Here is a 13,338-nt window from a genome sequence, read left to right as displayed (position 1 = left end):
TATTTCTTAGAAATAGTTCCAGATGTTAAGAGGGCTAAGAATTACAAGGGAATAGAAATCAGATTATGCTTCAGAATACTTTAATATTTTCTTTCTTCTAATATTTGAGAAGATATTGGTTCAATCCCCTCTAGGAGATGGAAAAATGTTTCCATCACTGTCACTTGTGTCTTTCATGGGAGGGTGTTTTAGTCATGTCCAGTTTCAGACCTCCTTAGAGGAAAGGACGAGTCAGAGACCTTTGCCTCCTTTCTCGCTGGACGTCCTTTCTCAGGTTTTGGACATGACCCCTATGTGAGCAGAATATCCAGGCTAGCAGGCTGCAGGCAAAGGACATGTCCTATCAGGACTAGCCATCTCAGCTGCTCTGGCGTCTTGGGTATAGTATTAAACTGTTGCCAGTTACAGAAGATGTTTGTGTATTTTTACACAAGAAGATGCTTGTATATTTCATGGACTGTTCTGAGGAGCAAAGAGCAAAGAGCTACTTTCCTCCTGGCATCTATACCGAATGTTCACTGTGTAGAGATGATTGAATTTTCATCGCTCTGAGGGTTCCTGATTTTAAGTACTCTTGTACATATTCATTCATGTTATGACATTCTGCAGAGAACAGAATGATTAAGCTGCCAATGACTTATTGTGAGTTCAAAATATCTGACAAATAGCGGATGGTGTACTGTGTTGACTTCCACAGTGACAAATCATAGAATTAATCGTGAGGAGATGGCATATATGATCCTTAAGGACTGTGACAGTATCAAAGAAGTGCATGAAACGTCCTCATAGTGCTCTGAAATATCTTAATGTTTTAAAAATATTTGATCATGCAGGAAAACATTAATTCTAGGAGATTAAAGTTGAATCCAGACTGTAGCATCAAGTGTGACTATTTCTGTGCAATGATGGCACGGTGTGTTTTAAAATACTTTGGTAATAGAGCTGTGTTCCGTCAAATGTGGCAAAAAAGCAAATTGCAGCCAGGCTCCCAAGGTAGCCACTGCTGAAGATAACCAGACGTATGTAATGGAAAAGATACCCCAAGCTTAAGCGTGGCCAGAGAGCTCAGCTGTAGCTCTCTAAGCAAAAGACCGTTCATCTTTATTTTCAGCTAGCTCTCCTCTCCAAGACCAAAACACTAGCTGGAACATCTCCAGAAGGAAACAGTGTGAACATTCTTTCTGCTGTAGGAACGATTCACAGAATATTTAATCTTGTGTCTCAGAGACAGACTAAATTGATCTTAAATATTAGATCTCTATGCAGATTCAAATTTTTGCCACACACACAGTATTCCTTGCAACTTTGACAGGTTGCATCCCTTTTCTTTGGAAGCCCGCTTCCTGCGGCTCATTTTCAACAAGCTCTGAGAACCAGCCAGGAATCATCAAATGCATTTCTGTGAGAGGAGAGGACCTAGTCAAGCAGCGAGGAGCAAACCTCGGGGCAGCGGGGAGCAGGAAGGGAGGGAGGCGCGGGCACAGGGAGGGGAAGGATCTAGAGAGCTGCCCTGACTCCTGACTGGCTGGAGTGGTTTTGGAGAAAGTCAGAGCACCAGCTGGCCAGTCGGGAGCTGTCCAACTTTTCAGCAGCTCTGAGATCCAGTTTCAGGTGCCCGGACTCAAGAGCAGGCTACTGCTGCGAGACAGCTTCTAGCTGCCAACAATTCCTAATCTCCTCGGCGGTGCCCTGAGAAAGGAAGAGAAGAGGGGGAGGAAGAAGAAACCGACCATCAGAGAAGCCGTGCGTCCGAGTCTTGGTTACTTGGGAGCAACCACCGCGCGTCTCTGCCTTGTCCACCCAGCAAGGATCCCTGAGCCATTCCGTAATCGCACCCGCTAGCAGAGCCCCCTCTCGGTGGCCTGGAGCCTCTGGCCGCTACAAGTCGGAAGCTGAGCCCAGTCTCTGTCTCAGGAAGCAGCGGCAGCAGTAGCCCGAAGGCGCTCGGGCTAGCACGGTGGACCCGGCGGGGCAGCGGTGCACGGAGCCGGCCAGGATGGAGGCAGAGGGCAGCAGCGTGCCTGTCCGGGCGGGCAGCGGCGAAGGTAGCGACGGCACCGGCGGGGCTGCACTCAAAGCCCCTAAGCATCTCTGGAGGCACGAGCAGCACCACCAGTACCAGCTCCGGCAGCCCCAGTTCCGCCTCTTGCACCCCCATCACCACCTGCCCCCGCCGCCACCACCCTCGCCCCAACCCCAGCTGCAGCCACCGCCACCGCCCCCACTGCCGCCACCCCCGCCGCCGCCCGGAGCTACCCGTGGTCGCTACGCCTCGAGCGGGGCTAGCCGCGTCCGGCACCGCGGCTACTCGGACACCGAGCGCTACCTGTACTGCCGCGCCATGGACCGCACCTCCTACGCGGTTGAGACAGGTCACCGGCCCGGCCTGAAGAAATCCAGGATGTCCTGGCCCTCATCATTCCAGGGACTCAGACGGTGAGTCGAGAGCGCCCCCTCCCCCACTCTGGCAAAGGGTCACCTCCCCTCTTCTCCAATTCTCCGTGTTAGTTGCTCAACACCAATCTTGGAATCCGGGGTCAAAATCAAGAAACTCAGGGAGGGCGAGCAGGGGCGTGTCTGTCCTTGCCCTGGAAGATACAATTCAGGGGTGAAATAGACCCGAAAGTACAGCATAATTGTTAACTGGTGTGTGTGTGCGTGTGTGTGTGGTGTTTCACTGGTTTATTTGTGCCATGCGCCTCCCTCTCCCCTCTCGTTTCCATCCCACCCCAGCAGTAAGATTAAACCTAATTCAGTTTGTATCTAGTGGAGGGAGGGTGAAGGCGCGAAAGCTGGGGGTGGGGGAGGCTGCAGTCCAAGCCTGGAAACCATCCATAAATCTGTCCAACGCACTCCGAAAGGAGGGCTCAGCCAGGCAGATCTAACCCGAGAGGGCACAGGGTGTGGAGGAGACCAGTTGGTCGCAGGAATTGCAGCACAGGGCTTGCGAACAACTCTTGTCAAGTTCAGAAGTAAATTGAACAGCAAAGGGGAGAACAAACACGTGGGTGACTTGGAGAGTTTGGAGCAAAATGTTCAGCAAACCTTACGAGAGGGAAGGAGGAGGGATGGAAGTGAGGATGCTGTGGGAGTCAGACTGCGTCGGTGTGTGTGTGCGCGCGCGTGTGTACACTCGGAGTGGGGTGGTAGTGGTGGTCCCTGAGCCACCCTGCTAAGAAGTCACCTCGTTTTAGCAGCGAACAAGACATGGAGATTTGATTATAGTGATTTCCCCTTAACATAAAGTGCCCTGGGTGACAGGGCAGGGAAGCCACATGTCAGCTTGGAGTTTTAATAGATGCCACGGAAATGAGTAGTGTAAAGGACAATTACAGTGGCTGAGCAATCACCTCATTCTTAATTCAAGTGTGGAGGTGGATTTTGGCCCCATTTGGTGGTAAGGGCATGTGTCCCTCCTTATACACACACACACACACACACACACACACACACACGGGGGGGGGAGATTTTACATACATGCACACAAAGTAACACAAGGGTTTTAGGAGTAGCTGATCCTTCCCATGCTCATTGGCAAAGCGGGACAGTCATCTAGCCTCAGATAGGGGCAGGCACTGCTGCCTTTCTAGGCAGCTCCCACCCTGGACAATGGGTAATTGTGCATCCGAGCTGGCTGTGTAAACAGGAAAACCTGGGGCTGAGATCATTTGTCTAGCTCTTACTGACAAGAGGTGGCATTAATCAGAAAATAATAATGGTTTCAACTGTATGTGTATGTGAGGATGTGCGTGTGTAAATATGTCTCCCCATGTGCTGTATTCCCTACGAAACAAGAGCATCTAGCCAATCAGTATCCTAACCTTCTCGCGTGGCCATTCTTTCAGCTGGAGTGTATCACTTTGCTCTTTTCCTTCCTGGCTTCCTTGCTTTCCCTGTTGATGACACTGTGTCTGTTAAATGTGCAAACAGAGAACTGCAGCTAATCTCAGTTCAGACCACGGGAAAGTTTGATGACTGATGCTAATTGCAGACATTAATAAATCAATACACAAGTTTCATTGTTTGTGGTGCACATTGCTCCATCACACATGTAGTCTCACTCTTTGTGTAAAGAGGAGGTCATCCTCCCCAGTGGCTGAGCATCAGACCACAGAGGCCCATGATATCAGAATAGGGACAAGGAAATTATTCTGCACATTTCACCTATTCATAGAAAAATGTGGTCATGAGTCCTTAATAAATATTAAACAAAAATAACCATTCTAACTTAATATGTGGGTTGATTGCATTTGTGGAATATCTTAATTGACTACATTTTTAATAAAATAGATTTGTTTTGGGAGAATGGAACTGAGCACAATAAGCTAATTGGAATGGAAGTATTGCATCATTGGTTCGAGTTTATTTTTTGTTATGCTCTACACATTGAAAAATTGTTCTATCTGAAATTACTTAATTGAATTGTTCAGAGAAAAACTAAGATGTGTAATATTTACATGTTGTCTCAATTGTGGTTCATCTGATATATTAATGCCATACTATTTAGAGATATATGACTTTATATGACTTTTTATGATTTTATATTCTTTATAGCACTTGCTGCGTATTTCCCACATGTTCACACACTGAAGGTAATCTTTTCTTGAATAAAATTCATTTGGAAATTAATATGCTTCCAAAAGGGCATGGATATTATTATAATTCTTTAGAAAAAATGCTAGCAGTGGTTTAAAATAATTAGGGAACTTTCACGTCAATTGCCTTAGTTGGCTTTTCCAACAAGGTTAAGTTGAACCATATTATCTCCATTTTATAGACCAGAATACTGAGCCCCAGAGGATATAATTTGTTCAACATCACACAGAGTAGAAGGACCAAAATTGAGACTCAAATGCAGGTCAACTAAGGCCTTTCTGAAATAAATGTGTGTGATTTTTGGCTTAAGTTGACAGCATCAAGAATATGTGAAACCATCCATGTATATATGTATAGTATACCAACCTATACTATAGAGTATAAGCCCAATAAACAAATGGAGATATTTAAATCATCCTAAATATGACAGCATAATCTTCTGGAAGCAATATGGGCTTTTAATCTTTATTCTCAACTTGTCCTGTCCAATTAAGCTGGTATCAGTTATCACAAGACAAACTTTGAATTAGTTCACTTTGTATAATATGTATAATAATAAACATGAATATGTGAATTAATGTCTAGAGACCTTAAGAATAATGAAAAATCTGTGACGACATTCACTTATCTTCTATGGTTCCAAAAAGGGTACAAGTAATACACACACACACACACACACCATGATCTGAATAAGGGTTTAAATTGTCTGTGAAAATTAATGTATGAAAAAAACCTCCTTATGAATGCCGGGGAAAATGATTACCTATGGATTATTAAGAAAGTTATGTCTCTGGAAAGCTATTTCTAGCAGGTACAGCAGCGTGGCCAGATGTTATTATCTTGGCTGCAGTTCTGAGCATCAATTATAATGTGTGAGGTAATGGGGAAGAGGCATCTATTTTTTAATGAAAAAATTGATATCAACAGTAAGGATGTAGCTCTCAAACAATGATGGTCCATTACTTTGATTTCATGGAAAATGTGACTGTATCTAATGCATTTTGTATTAAGATGTATCTAACAAGGTAAATTTATTTGTTAATATCAATGTAGGATGAATCTAGAAGAATGAAATTTCCAAAAATAATAAAATAGTTCTTCAAGAGAACTAAATAAAATACCAACAAATATTAAAATATTCTTTAAGTTGTATATATTAAATTTATTATTTCCAATAATGACTCTTCGAATTACTGTAGCTGTTTAGCTTAACTGATAAGAGCTGTTTCTTTTTCTTTTCTTTATATAACAAAATGGTTTTTTTATTAGTAAAGTATATTTAAAACTTTACAATAGCTGGCAATTCTTATCAAAGAATAATGATTGGATATTCAAACATCGTAGGTGATTTTTGATTCTATAAGAACATTCTAGATAACAGAGATGTAAATATCATGAAAGTGATATTTGAGTTAGGAAAGTTAGAGAAAAACAGCTGAAGTGTCTCATTGCAATAAATATAAATCTAAGCGTGTTGTAACCTTGACATGACATTAAATTTTTAAATGCATGGACTTCTAATATAGGAAAGGAAATTTTACACTGTAATATTACAGTACTCTTAAGATCATCATGAAGACGGATGTGGCTTATGGGCTGGGCACTGTCATAGCGTATTCAAGGCCCTGGTTAGTAAGAACTATAGCCTCACAAAGAAAATATTAATAACAAATTGACTCTTCTGGATTAAAAGAGCTATTTTCCATTTTTTTTTAAAAAAATTGATTTCACCAAAGACTTTTAGTGCAGCGTTTTTCTTCAATGAGGTGTGTAAAGATAATCTAAGTTTGTGGTACAAATTTTGAGTTTCACATTACCAAACAGTCTGTGGGGACATTGGCAATGGGGCCAGGATTTATCCCTAGTGGTTGAACTGGCTTTTGGGGGCAAATTCTCTTTGAAGGAATACCTTGTTCAGCCTGGATATGGATGGGGAGGGAGCTTGGTCTTGTCTGGAAGTGAAGTGCTAGACTTTGTTGACTTCCCATGGGAGGCCTCACCCTTTCTGAGGAGTGGATGGAGGGTGGGTAAGAGAAGGGTGGGATGAGAGGAAAAGAAGGAGTGGGAAAGGGGGTAGCTGTGTAAAATGAGAAAAGATTGTATTAAAAAAAATTTAGTAAAAAATTATAATCTCAAGAAAACAGGAACAACAAAAAAAGAGATGTTATTTACACTGTGTGTTTCAATAAATTCAAGTTTTGGGTTTTATTTTAAAAACCCTTCTTTTTATATTTTTATTCTTTCAGTGTTTTATAGCTTGTATAAGGTTGACACATTTAAAATTTAATTAAAGGAACTAAATATTAACAATATAAGAAAAGGGCATGTTTTTCTATTTCTTTGTGTTTTCAATATAGTAGTAGATGTCTAAAAGGAAAATAGATTTAAACATTTTCTCCTTGTGTTTTTCCACTGATAGATTGTCTTCTTAGCTTTTTAAAATACCTTTTCTGACAGCATGTTCCGAGACGTTAATGTGTTAGAAACACATTGGGAGTCTATCATCTTATAATTTGGCTCTGGAAATTTGAACCCTTCCATCTCTCAAGGAATTGGTGGACAAGAGGAGGCAGAAATTGGTGGTGGGGATAGATTTTAAAAGAAGTATGTGGAAAGAAAGACACATAGAAATTTGTCTTCCAAAATGGAATGCTTGTGCAGTCTTACCTTTTCAAGTTGACTTCAGTTGCTCACTCCATGGCAGTATTAGGGGAAAAGGACCGTTGTCCGCAAAGAAAGGGAACAACTAACCTGCCTGAATACCACCCATCACACTCCTGTAGAATTGCTCATTTAGTTTATTGGCAGAAGCAGAGTGCAATTTCCACCTTCCATATCTCTTGACAATTAATTCACATTTATACATTGCAGCCATCTGTTTTGCTCTGTTTTGTTTCATTGGGACACCAGGTCTTAGGAAGTCAGGGTTGGCTTTGAACTCACTAAGTATCTGAAACTAGTTTGAATTTCTGACCTCCCCCACCCCCACCTGCCTATAGGATTACAGGCATATATCACTATGTCTGGTTATGTGGGCCTCTTTTAATTAACCAATGTCCTCATCTTCTAAGCAATCGCCTTAAACTAAAAATGTAATATTACCGTGGAATTACCCTATCATGCCCTTGGAACTGCAGTATTCAACACTGGTGAAAGGTGGCTTCAGAAAATACTCTTTTCACTTTCCTTTATGAAGAGATTCTTACACTTCAACCCACACCACACCCCACACCCCACACAGGGTGATAGGTTGGTCATTAGTTTAATGTGTGTTTAAAGAGGTACCTGGAGAAATATCCTTAAACATTGCATGAATTAATTATCTGAGAATACTAATTCTTTTTAAATTATTCAAATGTCTCAAGTCTAACATTGGCAAAAGCAAGCCCATCTCACAGCCTATTACCCAAATTCACATTTTAAAATATAGAATCTGTGCATCTATAACTTAAATGCTATCATTTTAGCTCATATCAGCAATATTGCTAAGGGATTATAGCAAGTAGTACTGTATTATATTTCAAAAAATGCCATCGTTATTTTTATTTCAAGGAACATTTTCTGCATTTAAAAATAGGAATACTAATTTTTCCCAGAAAGATGGCATTTTGCTTTATATTTTTAAAAAGCTCATTGACGAAGTTTGTGTGACTCTCTACACATGTTTGCCAGGAGTGTCCTCTGCCACGTCAGATATGTGAGAACTCTCCTGAGCCTCAAGGTTTTCTCTGATCCTGTGTAATCATGTGCAGTTATTGATCTATCTCAATGTATGGTGACACCATTTATCCCATTGTCCTAAGCCACTGGTTTTTCTTGGACCCTTTTTCTCCCATAATACTGGATGTCAGAGACCACTGAGATCTTCCAACTTGACCTCTGAAGTTTGGTCATCTTCCCTTTGGTATTTCCCTCAATGAAACATTTACAACATTCAGGCATTTGCTGTAGCCTGCCATGACCGGCAATTCTCACCTCCATGATCCTCCATTTATTTTCCGTACCATATGTCAATCACATTGTCTCCTTGTTTGAAATCTTAGAGTAACTTCTGTTAGCCTTTGAGATAAGATCTAAATCTCATGGTCTGCATCTTTGGAATGTTAACCTTGTCTGTCTTACTTATAGAAAATCTTACTATTAATCCCCACATCTACCAAACCCATCAAACACTCAAATTCTTGTCAAAGATAGATTCTTGGTGTGTTTAATGCCATCCCCTTTTGTTTCTGAAAAAATGTTCTTCTTTCTGGTTCCTTTTCTACGGCCTGTAGCACCTCATTCTCATCTCTTTGAAAGAATTAAATAATATCTCTTTGGACCACTAAGAGATACGAGACATGAGTGAGAGAAATGGTCTTCCCCAGGGAAGGGCACACCAACTGGTTATCCTACAGCAAATGCTCAGCTCTGAAAACATATACATATACATTGAGCAGGTTGTATTTATATATTTAGGAATATACACATATTTGTGTGAATGTGTGTGTGTGTGTGTATTTGAATTTGAAAATGAGAAAGGGGGTTACACGGGAAGGGTTGAAGAGAGGAAAGGGAAATTATGTAACTATATTATAATTTCAAATGCTGAGAAATTATAACAAAAAAGAACATCCATTTGATTTCATATTTGCCTCCTTTGGAGACTTTCCTACAAAAGAGGGAATGATATTCTTTTGTATGTTATATTTCGGTAGTTACCCACCGTAATTTAATTATTGGCAATATTGCCTCTTCCTTTGGGCATTTAACAACTTTGCATAAAGTATGGCTTATATGGGTACTCAATAAATGATAAGATTTTAATGTGGAAATAACAATGAGACCTAGCCTTTTTCCTCTCAGACAGGATATATTTGATTTCCTTAATAATATCCATGAAGCGCACAGAGCCAGTGATATTTTGCTCATTTTAGAGGTTATGAAAGGAATATTGTCTCTTCGAAAAATAGATGCATATCCATTTCCAAATACAGAATTTAGACATGAGTTTTAAAAGCCCTCGGCTGATGATATCCTCATAATACTGGCATATCTGCTGGTACCCGTTGCTATCTGATGAGAAGCAGCCTATAATTTGATTTAAAATATGAGGGCTGAGGGGAATTACAGTGATTATGAGGAGAGATAGCACTCTCGTCTACCTTGTGAGAATATTACATTGGAATAAAATAACCCTGAAAGAATCCCTCCCCTTTAATTTAGACAGATGCCTGTGGAGTCCATCCTCACTTCTGCATCCGGGGGCTCAGAGAATCCACTGGAATGTGGCAGAGTTCAAGGACATGTTCATCATGTTCTCAGTTCGTGTCCTGGATACATGAAAGTTAAGATACTGTGCTTTAACCTTAACTAAGCCGTTGGCTTAATCCACTAAGGGAACAACTGTGAGAACATTATATCTATTTGGGTGATGAGTCTCGTTAGGGTAGCTGAAGTGAAGCAGCCTGAAATGGTATATTTTTTAAATGTATAATACTGCAAGCAGTAAAGGCTTTGGGGGTTTTAAAACCAACATAGTCTCAATAAATATTTAGGAAATTATTTCACTTGAAGTTTGATTTAAATATTTATAAGAGTAGTAAACATTTTGAAAAAGAAGCTCTTTTGTCACCAATGTGATTTTAGAACACATCATATGGGCTAGTACTTCAGGTGGTATGGTATTAACTCATGAATAGACTATGTATTCGTGGAATGTAAAGAAGTCAAGAGTGAGACTCATTAATGTATAAAATTGGAAGGACTGGTTAGGGTAGCATCCCAACTCAGTATATGTATGGTAAGTTAATGCATGGCCTTCATTGGCTTATTGTACCTCATGGTACAAAACTAATACTTAAAAAGTAATAAAATGTGTAAAATCAATATTAAAATTATGAAAAGCAAAAGAAAATGGACAAAGGACATAAAAAGATAATTTAAAAAGAAATATTAATGATAAATATGTATTTAATTTTTTCATCAGGGTAACTATAGAGTAAAATTGAAAATACTCGTTATGTAAATTTTTTTCATTTATCATTTTTTAAGTCATAGAAAGATGAAAAATTCAAAAGAGCTAGAGGTATAGAGAAGTATCTAGAAGAAGCTAGAGGTATAAAAACAGTTTTAGTGTAGGGTATAAATTAGGAAAATGTTGATGAGTAATCAAACAACATGTATCAATGTTTTATACAAATGCCATGCCAAAATAATTCTAAGCATGAGAATTTGGCTTAAGAGTATAATTAAATGCATAAGCAAAGAAGTGCTATATCACAGCACTGCACATACTAGCAAATATCAGAAAAGTACCCAACTATCTCTCAATGGACAATTAAAATAAAATGATGTTATACCCGCAACAAAAGACTGCTACATTAAAAAAAAATCAAGAAAGATCTTCTATATTAAAATGTAGTGATAAACTGCATGTGTCGTTATGTGAATGAAAACAATTTGGAGAATAGAGCACAGAATATGACTCACGTTATATTCTGCATTTATGAATATTTATATTTACATGTCTCTCTTTCTCTCTCTTCCTTTTCTTCTCCCCCTCCTTCTCTCTTTTCCTCTCTGCAATCTCTGTAGAAGCAAAACGCTACCAATTGTTTCAGGCATTTAAAGAAAAGGTATTTAGGAGGTCTTTGTTTTTCTACTTTGTCTTCTTTTCTTTTACTTGATTTCCTTTAAAAAGTCAGCATAAGCTGACTCAATATACAATATACAAAAATAACATTTTTCTTTCCTTTGTATTTTCTACCTAATTTTGTCAATATATTTTGTTTATAACCCCTTTCCTCCCTCACTTCTAAAAATGAAAAATGTTGCACTATGAAATAATTTAGAGCAAGGTAAAAGAAAACCAAACACCATAAAGGAGAAAATAACAGCATGGAGATAGTGTGCAATATGAAAGCAAACCTGCCATGCCATTGATTCATGATTAATTGCAGAAACAGCTCAGAGATTTGGCTGTGTGCTTCCTAACGGTGAATTCAAAAAAGGAAAACATCACTTTGAGATGCATGTATGCCAGGAGGTTAACAAATGAGTTGATTTATGAACACATTTTTGTTGAACTGTAAGAATCCAAAGAAATATTTCCCTATGGTGTCTTACAAGAAAAACACTATGGGACATGACGCACATGGCTTCATCAGCTTCTCTACACTTCATCAAGTGTGAATTAAGTATGAATTCTGCTTATAGCTGCAACTGTGTTTTTACGAAGCTATGTATTGATGTCCTGTTGTTGAAGACATTCAAAGTCTACCAGTATTGGAGCCTCAGTTGACATTCCTTTTGTGAATCTTCCATTTATTTACTTTCATGGTTTGAGCATTTCATTCATGCATATTACATATTTTGGTCAGTTACACCTCTCGTACCCTCCTCTCCAATTCCTCAACTATCCCCAATGATTTTTTCTTCTCAATTTCATGAGCTCTGTTCTTAAACCCAATGTCTACTTAGAGCTGTCTATTGGCATTCTTCACGGTTCTTTTCCTTCTGCTCCGAATGTGCTACTTGTTATATTAAAGGGAGATGGCTTGGGGGCTGAGAAGATGGCATAGTTGGTAATGTTTGCTGTGCAGTCATGAGGACCTGAGTTCAATTCCCAGGACCAAATAAAAACGCTAGGCATCATGGAACTCTTGTAATTCTAGAATAGGTAAACTGAGATAGGAAGACCCCTGAGTTCATTGGCCACCTGCCCCGGCTAATTGAGGAGGCTCAGGCAATGAATAACCTAGTTTCAAACATCAGGCTGTATGGTGCCTAAGGAGGAGCAACACTTAAGTTTATCCTCTGCTTTCATGTACAAGCATATTATCACATGTACACACACACACACACACACACACACACACGCATGCACGCACACACACAGAAAAGCAGATACTTTTCTAGCATGGTATTCTCCTAAACGTTCTCCTTCAGAGGCAAAGTTCAGTCTTATGTGCTCATCCAGATACCTGAATTTTATGTGCATGCTTTATTGTTTCCCCACAATTAAATACTGTTTGTTTCCATGACTCCCCCAACCACTATTTTCTGACCAGATTTATCTCTGTAACTGCAGCTTTCAGGCAGGTCCAACCTGACTGACTCAAGCTTGGTCCTGACTTAAAGTCCACCAATCTAAATTCAGTCTCTTTTCATTGCTGGTAGGACATGGAGCTGAAGAAACTCAGCCTGGCTCATCAGCTCTCTGATTTTCTGACATGATGTGACCATTTCATTCTCTAGATATTTATAGCTCTGTTTATTCTTTCCCTCTCACTTCCCATTGAATGATCGAGATAAGCTAATAACAAGATGCTGCCCCAGTAAATACATGGGCCTAGGCCAATCAAATGTGAGGGGAATTTGTTCTCAGTCATTCTCTGAACCCTGAGGACACCTTTTGTTTATTGTCATCATTCCATTTACCTAACAGGAAGATGCATTTTTATCCTAATTGGAAGTGATTTTAAATCCTAAGATATAATTTTGGTGTCTTCTCAGAATTTTCTATTTTTTTTCATCACTACTTGGACCCATTTTGATCATCTGAGGTCTTTCACTGTATTGAGGACCAGGTTCTCATCTAGGGATCCTTTTCCAGGGGTTTCTACTACTCTGAAATCAAAATGGGAGTTTCAAGGTATTGACTGAAGAAAGATCATCAAACACTGATAAGTAGTTGATGTTCTCATCACATTTTTGAAAAACAGTCAACAATATAATAATGGCATTCAAGGGAATATATGC

General features: G+C 39.6%; 1 protein-coding gene across 1 annotated transcript in view; it reads left to right on the top strand.

Moving 5' to 3' along the window:
• Positions 1-1,681: 1,681 nt before the first annotated feature.
• Positions 1,682-13,338, top strand: part of Pde4d (phosphodiesterase 4D) — an 840,110-nt gene continuing 828,453 nt past the window's right edge. Inside the window, exon 1 of the mRNA XM_075976081.1 lies at positions 1,682-2,436. Coding sequence (XP_075832196.1) covers positions 1,997-2,436 — 440 coding nt within the window. The 5' untranslated portion in view covers positions 1,682-1,996. The remainder of the gene's footprint in view (positions 2,437-13,338) is intronic.

The sequence above is a fragment of the Microtus pennsylvanicus genome, chromosome 6 (assembly GCF_037038515.1).
Source record: "Microtus pennsylvanicus isolate mMicPen1 chromosome 6, mMicPen1.hap1, whole genome shotgun sequence".
In the NCBI taxonomy this organism is placed as follows: Eukaryota; Metazoa; Chordata; class Mammalia; order Rodentia; family Cricetidae; genus Microtus; species Microtus pennsylvanicus.
Note: the sequence above shows the minus strand (reverse complement) of the source record. Positions and strands in the feature narration are given on the sequence as shown.